The sequence below is a fragment of the Cheilinus undulatus genome, linkage group 18 (assembly GCF_018320785.1).
Source record: "Cheilinus undulatus linkage group 18, ASM1832078v1, whole genome shotgun sequence".
NCBI lineage: Eukaryota > Metazoa > Chordata > Actinopteri > Labriformes > Labridae > Cheilinus > Cheilinus undulatus.
Window position 1 is genome coordinate 9,044,462 of NC_054882.1, and position 15,145 is coordinate 9,059,606.

The 15,145-nt window shown below is 38.9% G+C and overlaps 1 protein-coding gene across 18 annotated transcripts in view; it reads left to right on the forward strand.

Annotated features, from left to right (window-relative positions):
- Positions 1-15,145, forward strand: part of mark3a (MAP/microtubule affinity-regulating kinase 3a) — a 96,333-nt gene that overhangs the window by 63,574 nt on the left and 17,614 nt on the right. For 8 of the 18 annotated variants that reach the window (XM_041813103.1, XM_041813110.1, XM_041813107.1 and 5 more), the window contains exons 12-16: positions 1,013-1,160; positions 2,217-2,434; positions 4,536-4,639; positions 11,596-11,868; positions 12,925-12,951. In XM_041813103.1, the coding sequence (XP_041669037.1) occupies positions 1,013-1,160; positions 2,217-2,434; positions 4,536-4,639; positions 11,596-11,868; positions 12,925-12,951 (770 nt within the window). The remainder of the gene's footprint in view (positions 1-1,012; positions 1,161-2,216; positions 2,435-4,535; positions 4,640-11,595; positions 11,869-12,924; positions 12,952-15,145) is intronic. The other 10 variants (XM_041813109.1, XM_041813114.1, XM_041813112.1 and 7 more) reach the window with 3 other exon arrangements.

Here is a 15,145-nt window from a genome sequence, read left to right on the forward strand (position 1 = left end):
CAAAATTAACACTGATGTAGACAACAAGAAAAGACACAGGTTGTATAAAGTTAAATAATGTATGAACCATAAATCATTGCCACTTATGTTTTTTTCCTCTTGCAGCCTGTTATTGTGCCGTTCTAATGACTATCCACCTGCCATGTCAATTATTTTTTTCCCTTGCAATTCTCTCTCTACTAATGCACCATCCCCTTATAAACAACTACTTTCTGTGTAGTCACATGATAGGCATCCAGGTGTTAAAAGGCATGTAGCCTGCTGGAAACCCAAAAGAAGAAGTGGTCACATGACATTGTCCCATCCAACATAAAACTAGAACATAGAGCTGACTATGCAAATTGAGCAGCAGAGTTATTTTCTACTTTTTTACAGTTGTATAAAATAATTTGTTTTGTTAGCAATAAATACAAGTTATTTAGTTCTGCTTTTCTAGGATATTTCATTTAAAAATCCTTGCAGCTGATGTGTGTTTTGATTTCAGTTGCTTAAAAAAAACATACATTGCTTATAAATCAGATGTTCCTTTCAGTCATTTGTTTTAAGATTATAAAAATACTTACAGCACAAACAGAGTCGGGGTTGAGGGGGCGGTGGGATAATTGTTCATCAGTCAAGGTAAATTTTATGAGGACATTATTTTTTCAAAAGTATTTGCTGAAATACAAAGATTAGTTTTATACTTACCATGTCCTAATAATCCCCAATAACAGAAGAAATGATAAATGCATACCAAAAAAAGCTTGGATCTTAGGTGGTTAAGTCGTTTGGTACACACTGAAATAGTTTGGGAAAAAAAATAAAGTATAGTTAATATATTATTTATTGCTATATAACCCAACCAAAACAAACAGGTTATAGTCCCTCTCCTTCCTCAAAAAAACATCTACTGCCCAGGTCCATTATTTTGGAAAAGCTGGCCTTATTTTCTCTGATTGTGAGCGTACATGTCAAAAGTAGAAATGTAAGACTTAGATATATGAGTTATTGCGTGTCTGTTTGTTCCCTTCAGCTGGAGCCCAGCGAGTCGGCCTCGAGCAGCAACCTTTCTCTGGCCAAACCGAGACCCAACAGTGAACTCAACGGCCAGTCGCCCTCCCACCTCAAAGTCCAGAGGAGCGTCTCGTCCAACCACAAACAGAGGCGTTACAGTGAACAAGGTGAGGAGAATACTACCATTTCTTCTTATCACAACAGAAGCTTTAGTTGTGAACAAAGGAGTGATGTTATTTTCACTTCCCTGTAGTGGTTTCCTCTGTAACGACCCAGGGAAGTCAAATGAGCTCTGACTGTGTCGTGCCCTTCCCTCCTAATAAAGGTTGCTTTCTGTTGTCAGGCGGATAAAGGCAGTTAAATCAAACCGGTCACATGGTGGAGGCACTTTAACCTTTAGCTTATTTGCACAGCTCAGTGCTGTCCTCTGTGATATAATGCTTTGTCAATAAAGTCGGTTTGTACAGTTTCCTCTCTGTTGGATCTGCAACTTAAATAGCAACACTGAGAACCTTTTAAACCTGCAGCTCTTGCGTTCACACACTTTGTTCACCCTGCTTTTAAGGATAAAAAGGCCCTTTGTTAGTTTTCACATTTGGATTTTGATCTCACACAAAATTGTAACACATTTTAATACATTTTAACCACAAAACAGATAATTCTACCTTTCAGTATGAATGAATGTGAAGTTTTTGTTCATTATTTGGTCTTTTAAGAGTTAAAGAACGGTGAAATATGCCTGCCAGTTTCCTAATGCTCATGTAGACAAAAAAAGATTATTTATTTTGCCCATGCAACAGTCCAAACACCAATGACCTTCATTTTCCTCTCATAAAAGTCAAAGAAACCAGCATTTTTTTCACTTTTGAAAAGTCGTAACCAGTGGCCATTTTGGCATTTCTGCACGGCTGATAAAAATATTGTTGTTGAGTGTTTGATGAGATAAATGCATCCACCCAAGCCACATGATATGACCTCAAACTTGTTATTTTGCAACAAAATAAGGACAAGATGCTTATATTTGAGCAAAAAAATCCCTTCTCTCCATGAATCTGCTTTTATTTTGTCATTTTGCCCCGTCACTTTGAGTCAGCGTCATGCAAGTTGTCTCCGATTTTTACTAAAAACACACTGATATATAAAAACATCTTTTTTTGCCAGAGGTACAAAGAGCATCTTTGAATCATCCGTCAAACATCTGTGACTGTTTTTCCTCTCTGCAGTCGGTCAGAACGTCCCTCCGGGGATGGCTCATCCAAAGAGGAGTCAGACCACTACAGCCGAGAACAACGCAAAGGAAGAGAGCGGGGTTCAGCTCCGTAAACCCAGCACCCCGGGGAGCCGCGGAGCTCCACCCTCCAGCCCTCTGCTGGGCAACGCCAACAACCCCAACAAGGCGGACATCCCTGACCGCAGGAAAGGCGCCACCACCGGCCCCAGCGTGAGTCACCTGTTCAGCAACACTCATATTGCAGCCACCATATTGAAAACGTCTCAGACTAACTTAAATCATCCTAGAAACAGATGAAGAGGTGACACTTAAGCCTCTTGACAATCAGCCATATTAGGCTGACTTACAGTTATATCAGCCATGCCCCTTATAATAAAAGATACATGATATCTGATATACAGATACTACCAAATTGTGTTTGCCAGCACCAAAATCACTACAAAAAAAAAGGAGTCAGGCACGAAGCATTCTGGTTGTAACCAGCGCTCCATAGACTGGCACTGCCAAGGTGTGAGAGCAGTGGAGCTTGTTGGTGGATAAAACTCATGTCAGGATCCGTTGGGAGAAGTGCAAAAATGTTTAAGTTTTTGGGGTGGCTCTTTGCTCTTGTTCTAATCAAGAAAATTGACCCAGTTCTGATTAAACTGCCACTATACTCTGGCTACGCCCAAGCTGATTGTACACTGGTAGCAGCTATTGTGCATATTAGCTTACATACAACTAAACTCCTTCTGTGACTATCACAAACTCATGCCAAAACGGGTTGGGAGAAGAGTTAAAACATTTTTTTCTGTTACGAAAGCTTATAGTGCTGTTCTTTACTCTTTATTTAATAAAGTTAGTTCTGATGAAACCACCACTACATCTGAGCTAAACGCTACATCCTCTCCTAGTACAACTAAACCCCGCCCACAGCTACTGCCTCGTTCTCCTCAAATAACGCTGATATGCCAGGTTCATTTTCAGACCTGACACATTCATTGCAGATTGGTGGATTTGCCTGATGACAGGCATGGAATCTGCCCACCTCCTTTGCAAGGCTAACTCTTATTTAAACCAAAACAGATGAGTTGCCAAAACTGTATTCTAATAGACAGTTTGTGCCCATAAAGGCATTAACTCTTCCCATTAAAATCTATTTTGGACCAGGCTGTAAAAATGTTCATTTCAGCTCTGTGTAATTGGTGTGTTAACATATAGTGTTGAGGACTGGCTGATTTTCTGAACACATTTTCCAACCACAGAGGTTCTCCTATTAACAATAAATTTGGAATGCAAACAAGAATCTATTTTGTGTGCAAAGATGTTAATAAACTGTTTTCATTGAGAAATGCTCTGTAGTTATCTAGGTCAAATAGGACCCTTTTATATATTAACTATTCTAGCTTCTTTGAATTGAACCCTCCTAGGGAACTGTTGAATGTCTTATTTATTTAGAAAGGTAAAATAAAAAGTTAAAAATGTCAGCCTGGACCTGAAGCTTCTGAGCTATAATTCCAGTTAGAATAAACTCATATACATTTATAAATTAAATTACTATTTGCAGCAAAATATCAATGAAGATATGATAGTATAAGCTTCAAAAGTACAGAAAGTTCTGGTTATTTTGCACTAAAAATCCTAGAAAACAGGTTTAATCTTTAAAGGCCTTGCAAACATTGTACTTCTTTCTTTTTATACCTTTTTTTAAAATCTTTTTAATGTCCAGATAGATAGATTTTTTAATGTGTTAATGTTTTTTACACCTGTGTTGTATACATTCTGTTTATATTAGGAGAAATCAGAGAAAAAGGAGTTGTTTTTCACATTTTGGCAAAAAAAATTGTTGCTTTAAATGGACCAGAATCCTCCATATGATGAGGGCTATAACAACATATTCAACTCATGAGACCTTGTACTCCTTGGTTCAAGATTTGCTTGTTTTTTTCAAGGATTTTATGTTCATATTAAGAATCCAGTTCAAGTTTAAGCTTTGTAGAAGCAAATGCTTCTAAAAATGTTTTTTGTCGCTTAGATTTTGCCTCTTCTTCTCCCTTGAACCTGGATTAAGAAACATAAGGACCTTGCACAAAAGAAATTAGAAGCCATTAGTGTGGTTTGCTGTTTTAAAGTTGAATCGTGATTAATTTTCTTATTTTGCCTTCTTAATTTGTCCTTTTCATGTACAAGTACCTCTCACAAGAGAAGTCAGATAGCATCTTTTGCTGTTTAAAAGCTGAATGCATTTTATGTTTTACTGATATTCAGCCATCTTGTGAGGTCAGGAGTTTTACCCCCTGTATTGATAATCCGCCTCCCTGTGTCTCTGCAGAATAACACCGCGTCGGCAGGGATGACCAGGAGGAACACATACGTCTGCAGTGACAGAAACAACACAGACCGCCTCTCTGTCATTCCCAACGGGAAGGAGAACAGGTGAGAGAGGACATCTGCTGACTTTGACCTGCTTTCACCATGAGAAGCTAAAACCTGCATCAGCATAGAGAGCCTAATCAGGGTTTAAACTGGTGCTTCATCAGTAATGCAGAGTTGAATCAGTATTTATTTTTCCTTCTTGGTTTTTAATGAGATTATTGAGCCTGTACATTCTTGTGGAACCTGTTATAGAAGCCAGTATGTTTATTTATGTTTTCCTTTATCACCAGTCAATGCTTTCTTCTGCCAGTTTTCTGGTTTTAATGCTGCTTGAGAGCCATTTCCACCCAAAAAAGAATGCAAAAATCCCTATTATAAACACAAATGTGGTCGAACTCATGACTCATAAATATGGATATTGGACGGCTCAGTATCAAAATAATTATGTAAGCCTTCTAAACTCATACTGGTTGAGCTCTGATAGCTTTTTATCATCTAAGGCCTTATTATTGAACAAAAACCCATACAGGATCCTTTTCTTTGTTTCATTCCCTCAGTTTCTTTCTTTCTACTCCTTCTTTCTGTCTTTATTTACTTTTCTCATTGTCTTATTTTCATTTCTTGCCTGTGTGTTTGTGGTTTTCGGGGTGTGGTTTTTTTTCCATCGTGGCATGACCAGCATGACTGAGATGGCTTGTGCCACTAGCCCCTCCTCTGCCTTTGCGGCCACTGCGTTCGGTGCCTCGTCCAGTTCAGTGCGGCAGAGGTATCAAACCGTCGGCCCTTTGTACGTTTGCCAGGCAGGCTGGGCCACGCTGCCCCACTCCTACTACGCTCTGGACTACTGCTCGCCCAAGTAAGACGGCAGGGCCTCCAAACCCCCCTGTCTGTCTCCTCTCATGTCTCCGCCCCTGTTTGGCCCCTCGCTAACCCACACATCCAGCCAGCTTCACACTCTGTAACCCTACGACTAAACCATGGACACCATTTCCTGCAGAGAACAGCAAGGACAGCGTGTGTCCTGCATGTTTATTCTCATCGGTGTCTGAGATTTACTTTCATCAACTACGAGCAAGTAAAGAAAAGACTTCCTTCACATTAAGGTTATTAGAATTGCATGCGGACCTCAGAGCAGTTCTATGGTAAAGGAAAAAGCGTCACATGATTTTCCAGCTGTTTAATTCACCACGGGACATTTGTGCTGCTTGTTTTTCTTTCCTGCAAACAAAGAATGATAACTTTTTATGCACATAGCACCTTTTACAAATTGCAAACAAACAAGTAAATATAGAAGCTCAGTGCACAATAAATGAACCTAATCAGCTTTTCTCAACTTAAGACAAAAAAGGGCATAAGATGTTACACTTCCACAAAGAGCAAAGAAGTAACCTGCAAAAGATAGAGTACATCAAGGTTTGTTAAAATAAATAGGTTAGTGTTTGGTAATTAAATAGAAACATTAGTCTGTTTTTAGTCCTAAAATGCCTTTTACATAAAAGTATTTTTGGAGGTTTTTCTTTTGCCTTTATTTGATAGGACAGCAATAGAATAGATCCCACAACCAGCTCACTGAGGATTATAGCTTCAGTATACAGGTTCCTGCTCTACCGACTGAGCTAAACCGGCGCCTCATACAAAGCCTTGTAAATTGCATCTATGTGTTGTATTAAGATAACCTAGCTATGCAAACTGCAGAAAATATATAATTTTGCAGCAAAATTCTACTTATGAAGTCTTTAAGGGATGCACAGACTGAGAAGATAAGGACTGATAGCAATCACAATATTTTAAATATTGCCAATAACAATTTTTTTCCTATTGTTGTAAATAGTTGGCACTTTTTTATAAGCCTTGGCGACATGGCCTAAACATCATATCATAGTATTTTTCGCCTTTTAATACTGTGGTTAATGGTATTATATCAATGTGTTACAGACTTTAAAAAAATGCATTTTAATGCATAAACAAGTGTCACAACCCCCATCTTCACCAAAAATAGACCTGTGATGTTATACTAAAGCCATGTTTGAGCATAAGATCACAGAAAAATGACTCTGTGTTCACTTCTGTAGTTTTAAGTTTCCTTCCTCTTTGCTGAGGTGTGGAATAACCCCACATTCCCTGATGCGGGCATTCACATTTTCAAAGCCCTCAGGGAAAACAACCACAGACCTTTATTTTGAAGGATTTGTAGGCAGTATGGTTATCGCTGATTTAATGTAGATTTAGCAAACAAGTTCATGCTACTAGAGTCTACAGCTGCTCCTCTGACCTTGTATTTTGCCCTGGCTATCTTCTTTGACTAATTGTGGACTTAAAACACCTTTAAACCAGTGTTAATTTTATTGACTAAAACTATGCCTAAAAATGTTCATCAACAGCCTTTTCGACAGAAAAAACTAGACTAGCAAGAAATAGATCTTTAATGACTAAAACTGACTAAAAGTAAGTTTAGTTTTCATCAAGATGACTAAACCTACACTAAAATGTAATTTAGTTTTTGTCTGTCATTTAAAATCTTTGATATTTCTCCACTGTGGGTAAATCTGTCAAAATACAATGCATCTGTAGCTATTCTGTCTCTCAGCTGTAGAAAGCAGGGACCCCAGGTTTGGCAGAGACCATAGAACACACTACTGTGGTTTGGTACCAGATTCAGGCAGGTACCATATTTAGCCCAATGCTTGGGCTAAAAGTAAAGACTAAAATGTGAGGAATTTTTATGGAGTGAAACTGGACTAAAATGTTTTGGTGCTTTTGTCAACTAAAACTAGACTAAAACTATGACGGGTAGAAATGACTAAAATGTGACTAAAACTCATTTAATCTAAAGATGAGGAGTGAGACTGTATTGATATTTACAGTCAAAATTAAAACTGCTTCAAACAGTTCTCTAAGCCAGTGGTTCCCACCCTTTTTCCTTGGAGCACCCCCATCTTGTATTGGAAAAAATGGTGAGTCCCCTCCCAGGACCAACATGAAAAAAATCATGCATTACTGTCATAGAATAGCTTCAACTTTAATTGTTTTCTGTGATAAAATTCCAACAAAATAGGCCCATACCCATTTGTCACCACCAAAAGAAGTTTTTATGAACCATCCAGTAAATGTGTTAGAATTTTAATTCATATATGCAAACCAAATTTTGACAGCCTCAGAGCAGTTCTAGCCTCGTGCCCCCCTTGAATTTTTTGGCGTCTCCAAGGGGGGGCCGGACCTTAGGTTGGGAACCAATGCCCTAGCCATTGTAATAGGAGTCTCTGCAGCACTAGGCTAAAGACAGACTGTGTCATACTAAAGCCCCAGACACTGAGACACTGTGCAAAGCAAACACTTGCTTCATGTTGCTGTTATTACACACATACACACCATTTACCTCATTACTGTGCTACTTGTTAATAACAAGGGTACTAATAGGTGACATTTGGCTTGTTAACTATCTTCTCTTTAGTGTCAGAGCAAAACATGCTGCTGACTGGACTCAGACTGAGCTGTCGTCTGTCATATTACACTTAGGGCGGCATAGTTTAAGTCTCATGTGTGCACCACGACACTAAACGTGCATTTAAACCGGTGATGATGGTGTTGCAAAAATCCATACCAGAGCAGAGATTTTACCAGTGATGGTACAGATACCAGTTTACCACCCTCCACTAACTATTTATTTTACTTAAGTACCATTTCTTTGCCAGGGAGCAAAATTTATCTTCATTTTTAAAAAAAAGAGTGGACATTGTTATCTCCCAAAGAACTCTTTTGTTTTGTTTTGGTTTTTTTCAGTTTTTTCTATTCCCACTGCCCTCATACACATTGCTCTTATTGTGAATAAGTATACACAAGAAGTAGTTTCATCTTCTCAGCTCTAGCTCTGCTGCATACAGCTGCATTAAAAGTTTATGATAACATCAGGAGAATCACTTTGATACTCATTCTGAGTAATGAATGTTCATGTCTCCTAAAATTATTGATAAATATTAAATCAAATACAATGTTTCATTGCCTGTTTTTCCATGCCGATGAAACGTTTGCTGCAGCACAGCATCAAAAACAGCCATCCTGGCTGCTAGACTGTAATGTAAAAACTGTTTTCTTTAACTGATCTGAATTTGTCAGAACCAAAGAGATAATAGTTGCAGCTACACAGCTTAACAGAGGAAGAAAAAAAATCCTCTGTTTTAACAACCAAAGTTGATGACTGTTTCTAGTTTAAATCTCTGCTACAGATGTCAAGTCAGCATGTAGAGTTGATTTTAAAAAGTTTGAAGAAGCATAATGTACCTTGATGAAGTATTCATCACTGAACTTTTGACTTAAATAAAGTTTTACCTGCTCATAGAAGACGTAGTTGCTTTCAGACACTGATGAAAATAAAAAATGGAGGCACAAGTAGGGAAAAAATATGAATCCTCACACTGGAGTCAAGCTGCCTTGTGCTGAACGAGACTTGAACTCGTGTGATCATATTTTTCCACGTTTGCATCATCCTGCTGCACAACTATAGAGCGGAGGAGCGCCTCACTCCGCTGCAGACGTTTGCAATAACACAACTCTCTCAGCTCTGCTCCTGATCTCCCCTTCATCCTCTGCTCTGAACCCCGATCTTCTCCGTCTGGATTTCCCCTCCTCACATGTTGGTGTCCGACACGATGGCAGAGCTCCCCTGCTGCTCCAGCACTTAGACCATCGCTGTTTTTGTTGTTTAGACTCTAACTGATCAGAAACTCATTCTTCTTATTGCACATGTTCGAAGGCTTGATGTTCAAGGTGGGAAATTAACTGATGCATTTAGTTTTTGCAGTCTTTTCTGAATTTATCTCATCTGTGGTAATTTTGCAACTAAAAATCATCAGGACTGACACATTTTATTTCATGTTTTTGTTTCTTTAACTATATTATGTTTGTTTCAAAGAAGTATCTGTTTAGATATATCTGTTTATTTATCTAGAATATGACTAAAATGTCAGTGGATTGGATTTTCCCCCGAGTAAGACTAGACTAAGGCTGGCTAAAAATAGATCATTGAAGATAAAATCTCTGACAAAGGTTATTTTTCATCAAGAAGTCTAAAATGAGATTAAAATGTCAGGGCTGGACTGTTGGACATTCAAAATCCAATATATTTCCACTCTCCACTGGTTATATAATCAGTAAAAACACTAGCAGAGATTGGATCAAGAGCTCTTGAGGTATGCCAGTATTTCCTTTAGTTTATCATAAATAAGTGTGATAAAAGTGTACTGATATAGTGAGTTGAAGTCCCTGTAAAGTGAAATCCAAAGTTTGTGTCCAGCACGAGATGTGCTGGAACAAGGTTGCTTTAAAGATGTGAAAACTCTGAGGTTTATATGTGACTGAATCTTGGATTCACTCTTGTAGCTTAGTTTAATTTAGGCAGGGCTAACATAGTGCCCCATGACACTACTCCAGCTAATACCCCGCCCCCAAAAGGCTACAACATTATAAAATCTCTGAGCAGTTCATCTAAATGCAGTCTGTTGTTAGCTGATGTCACTGCCCACATTGAAACTTAAGACAGCTAAGTGCTGTTTTTGTTCATTGTGAGGTAAATTTCCCAAATCTATCAGCCATGGTGGCCAACAGGTCATTGAAGCATCATAACAGAGAGATCTGAGACAGACTTCTGTCCCTCTACTCAGAGGCGCAGAGCCACGCCGCTGTGCTCTGACTAGCTCTGGCAAACATCTCACCTGCTGAAGGTGTGTTTCAATCCATTCTTCAACCTCCATTCAGATGGTAGCTTTTTGGAAATTGGAGAGGATCAGGTTTCACTTGAGTGGGCGTGGCTTCACCTCATTCAACTGACACACCCACACCATCCTAGAGCAGATTTTACAGCCTCTTTCTTCATGATATTGAGGCTTAGTTTCATGAACTTAGAGATGTTTTTCATGGTTGAAATTTGGCCTGGAGGTTCATAACACAGCCGTCTTTTTTTACAACAAACATAAAATACAGATTTTTTTTAGCACTTTACAGGGACTTGAATTTTAGAGTATGGCTGATTAAAGTAGCGCAAAGGAAACTTTTTGGACTAAAAATAATGGCTAAAATGTGATATTTTTATGGACTAAAACTTTAGGAAGTAAAATGATTAAAATTAAAATGCATTTAAAATATAAACACTGTGAATACATTTAAAATAGGTGAAAATATTAACACTGCAGTGAGGGAGAAGTAGCATTTAAAATGCAGCGCTGTTCTAAAAGTCCGTGTTTATGAGAGAGTGCTGTTAAGAAACAGGTCATTTTTAATTGCAGAAAATGTGAAATGCATTTGTTTTGCATTGAAAATGAGCGCTGACATCACAAACAGCGTTGGCTGTGGACACAGTCCCTATCTGGCAGAACCGGACTCCTGTTAAACAGCTATCTGCTGAGACTGTGTTTAACCTGCACATATATTTACATTTTTGAGTACAGCAACACTAATTACAACAAAACACACAATGGCCCATTTAATTTCCTGCACAGTTTAATTTCCCATTTAATCTCTTCAGGCGAGTAGATGGATTTTCACTTCCTGCTTCGGTTCCTGCTTTAGTTTCTGTGGTTATGAAGGGCATCATAACACAGTATCCTATAAGACTGCTCTTCTATAAGAAGTCAAATTCAGCTCAGTATAGGGCTTTTAAAATCACTACAGGGGCTTTTGTTTGAATCCACCACCTGTTGTGATTTATATTTTGATGGTTTTTCTTTAATTTCCTACCCTGTTCACATCTAACCTGCAGGTTTCATTTCTTTAAAACCACATGGCAATATTAGAATCTCATGTAGGTGTAACAAACTCTTAGCCATTTTCAAGTTAAGGAGAGAAATGTGATAGAGCTGTGGAGGGTTTTTCCATGGCAGTCGTGTTTTTTTTTTTGTTTTTTTTTTTTTTAAAGAGTCTTGGTAACATTTCTGAACAAACACATCTGCAGTGGAAAAACCATCCACCTCTTCATTCTGTCTTTAAACTCTGATCTTAAATGTGTCCCTCTCCCTCCACCTCAGCAGCGTCGCCGTGTCTCCCGGCACCCAAAGGAACCCGGTATCGTCGATCCACAGCATAGCCAACGCCACCACGCCCGACCGCCTCCGCTTCCCTCGAGGCACCGCCAGCCGCAGCACCTTCCATGGGGGCCAGCTGAGAGATCGCCGCACGGCCACGTACAACGGACCGCCGGCCTCGCCCACGCTCTCCCACGATGCCACCCCGCTCTCTCAGACCCGCAGCCGTGGAACCAGCAACCTCTTCTCCAAACTCACCTCTAAACTCACCCGCAGGTAGGAGAGGACACACATCACGTCAGAATAAAGGGTTGGGGTTTACCTCTCTAAGGTTTCAGCTAATTTAAAGCCTAAATGTGGTCATTTTTCTCCTTCATGCTTAAATATTGAGACTGAAATAGAGAGAGGAGAGACTCCAGCCCTGCTCTGTACTCAATCTCCTGTGACTCTGTCTGGTCTAATTAGAAGCCAATCAGCACAGTGCCTTGTAGAGTTAGGATGATAAATTACATGCTGGGGGAACACTTCACTGTCCTGTACAATGTGATTTATTCTTGAGTCTAAATTGTTTATCTGTCGCTGCCTGGATGTCGAACAGAGAGAACTGAAACCAGCCTGAACAAGCCACAATTTGACCTCCTTTTCATGAAAACTGAGGTGTGCTTTCAGTCCTTAGTTGTAATAAAGATTTTTGAGAATAATTTCCTTAAATTATAGCAATGAAAAGCTACTTTCGTGCACTGAAAATCCTTTAAAAATGTTGATGTATTGATTGTATTTTTTTGGTCCAAACCTAGAAACAGGTTCAAAGGTCTTCATTCAACTGTAACATCAGACTCAGTATTTACCTCATTTTGTATTCAGAAACTGAGGTTTTTTTTAATATGAATGCCTAGTTTTAAAAGATGCCACGAGTACCATTAACAAGCCAGCAGCATTTATTTTTTTAAACAGGCATCTGCAAAGTCAGCTATAATTTCTTTTCTAATATTAATCTCTAATATTCTAGATAGAAAGGAAATTAATCCTCTAACAGTGATTATTAATTAAATAATTTTTATATCCAGTGTTCTCTCAGAGTGGCAGCCAGGCCAGCGACATCTCTCCTGCAATGACTGAGCTTAAATGAGGAATTGAAATCATAAATAATCGATGAAAGAAAATGAATCTCCCCCTTAAATGTTGATGATTCCAATCACCCCATTTTTGTTCACTCATTCATCCCCCTTCCTCCTCCTCCCTGCTTCCCTCCCCTCCTTCCCTCCTGCCCCTCCTCCTCCTCTCACTCCTCCTTCACCATTTTCACTGTTTCTTTGTCTGATTCTGTTGTAGAAACATGTCATTCAGGTTTACCAAAAGGTAGGACTCTTGTACTGCCTTTCGCTCTGTGCCAAAAATAACAAAAAACAATCTCACTGAAAAACTTCCTCTGAGACTCTACAGACGTGTGGGGCTGCTGGCACTGAACTAACACACCGCTTAGCAGAAATAAACTCTCTCTGGGTACATTTACACACACTGTTTATTATCAGATTAATGTCAGCACATTATTAGCTTCTGTTTATAAAAGCCAACCAGAACAAGATTGGTGTTTTGTTGCAAAGGGGCTACTTGTATTATTAAAAAGAAGTTGTGAGACATTTTCAAAATTGGCTTATTTGCTTCTTGTCAAATATGAAGATCAGTATCACTCTCATGTCTGCATGGTTGAAATGAACCTGGAGTCATTTGACAGTTAGCTTAGCATAAAGACTGGACAGGCAGAGCCAACTGATTTTACTTTTCCTTCAGTTATTAACACTTTGTGACTTTTGTTTCTAACACTAGCTGCCAAGTGGATCAGCTTCCTTAAGTCATGAATCTGAACATGTCATTTCAGTGTGGCACAGTACAGAAGGAAGGAGAAAATTAATTTCATAACAAATCATTAATTTCTAAGACTGTTAATTGATTTAAACTGTCTAAATTTAAGCACCACCACTTTTAGGACATAAATGCCGGCTGCAGTAAGGCAAAGATATAGGTGAGTAAGCTACCTGATGGCACCATTTGGTGGAAAGTAAGACTGACACAACCCAAGTCATGCTCTGGATGTCCTTTCATATGTCATATGTCATGGGAAAATAATCTTTTGGAAAATGTAACAAAGTTCACACCCCTAATTTCACATTTAACTAATTTTATGCATATAATTTTTTTAAAATAAAAATGGGTAAAATATACAATTTGAAATCTTTAAAAAAATCTTTGTGTTTTGGAAGGCATCAAGCAACCCTCTCTCAGTGCCTCGTGACCCCCGTCCCAACCCCCACGTTGAGAACCTTTGGCCTAGGGTACTGTCCAGGCAGGTGGTAGAGTTGCAATGAGCCCTTGGTTGTGCAGTGGATGCCCCAAGGGCCTGAAAATCACCACTGGTTTTGGGGTGTATTACCAGGGTTAAAAAGATGTGGAAAAGAGATGCCATTGAGCTTGACCTTGGCTGCTAAGCGACACATTTGTGTCAAGCCTGTCTCTGCCCGCTCCCCCTTCAGCCCCATTGCCCTGTAATGACAACCTTAAGGCCCTGTGATGAATCATTATCGCCCTACATGCTTAAAACTTATGCACATGACTGTATAAATGTAGTTCAAACCTAAAACTTCAGTCTTAAAAACAAACTTTAAAGTCTGAGATGTTAACAATCATAGAAAAAGACTGCAGCTGATGTAGGTCTGTTGGTCCAGCCTAAAACTTAGCAAACTTAACCCTACATGCTGACAATATTTACAGATGATATAGGCTGATATTCCCCGCTGATAGCAAATACAGATAATGAACTCCATAGCTGATATCTGCTGATTCTGATATGCTGATATCATGGTGCATTACCACTAGAATGAAACTGCTCAGCTGTGCTTTGGTCTGTCAGAAGGGGTTGGTGGCCAGTAAACCCTAGTTTTTCATCCTCTCCTAAGCTAATATGGAATATGAATTCTCACTTGTGCTTATCAGGAACCATTTTAGTCCTATAAATACCATATCAACATTTTTACTTTTTGTCCATTGCCATGCTAAGTGAGGTTAATTATCGATGGTAGAAAGTGCATTTTGTTACCTTTGGCCAGAGCATTGCTCGCTGTTTCTCTGCTTCTAGTCTCTATGCTAAGCTAAGCTAACCAGCTTCATTTTTTTCTTTATATGACAGATTAATTTTATGATTAAGATTAAGTTTATGTTTGGATAAAAACAAGAGAAAACAACTTAACAGCTGAGTTTTTGAGGTGCTAATCAGAGATTTTTTTAAACTTCTGTTACGAGCCCTTCCTCTGCTTAAAGTCTTTATGCTAAGCTTAGCTAACTAGCCTCTGGCTGTGTGTTCGTTCATCTTTATATAGTTTTTACACATGTTCTACAATATTACAGCTATAAGTGATGTTGATGGTGTTTTTAGGCAGCTTTGTGGCCTGCTAAGAGTCATGTTAGCTCTTTCCACTTTCCTTTTGCCTTTATGCTAAACTAAGCTAACAGACTTTTGGCTTTAGCTTCATATTTAATGTGCAGACATGATACAATA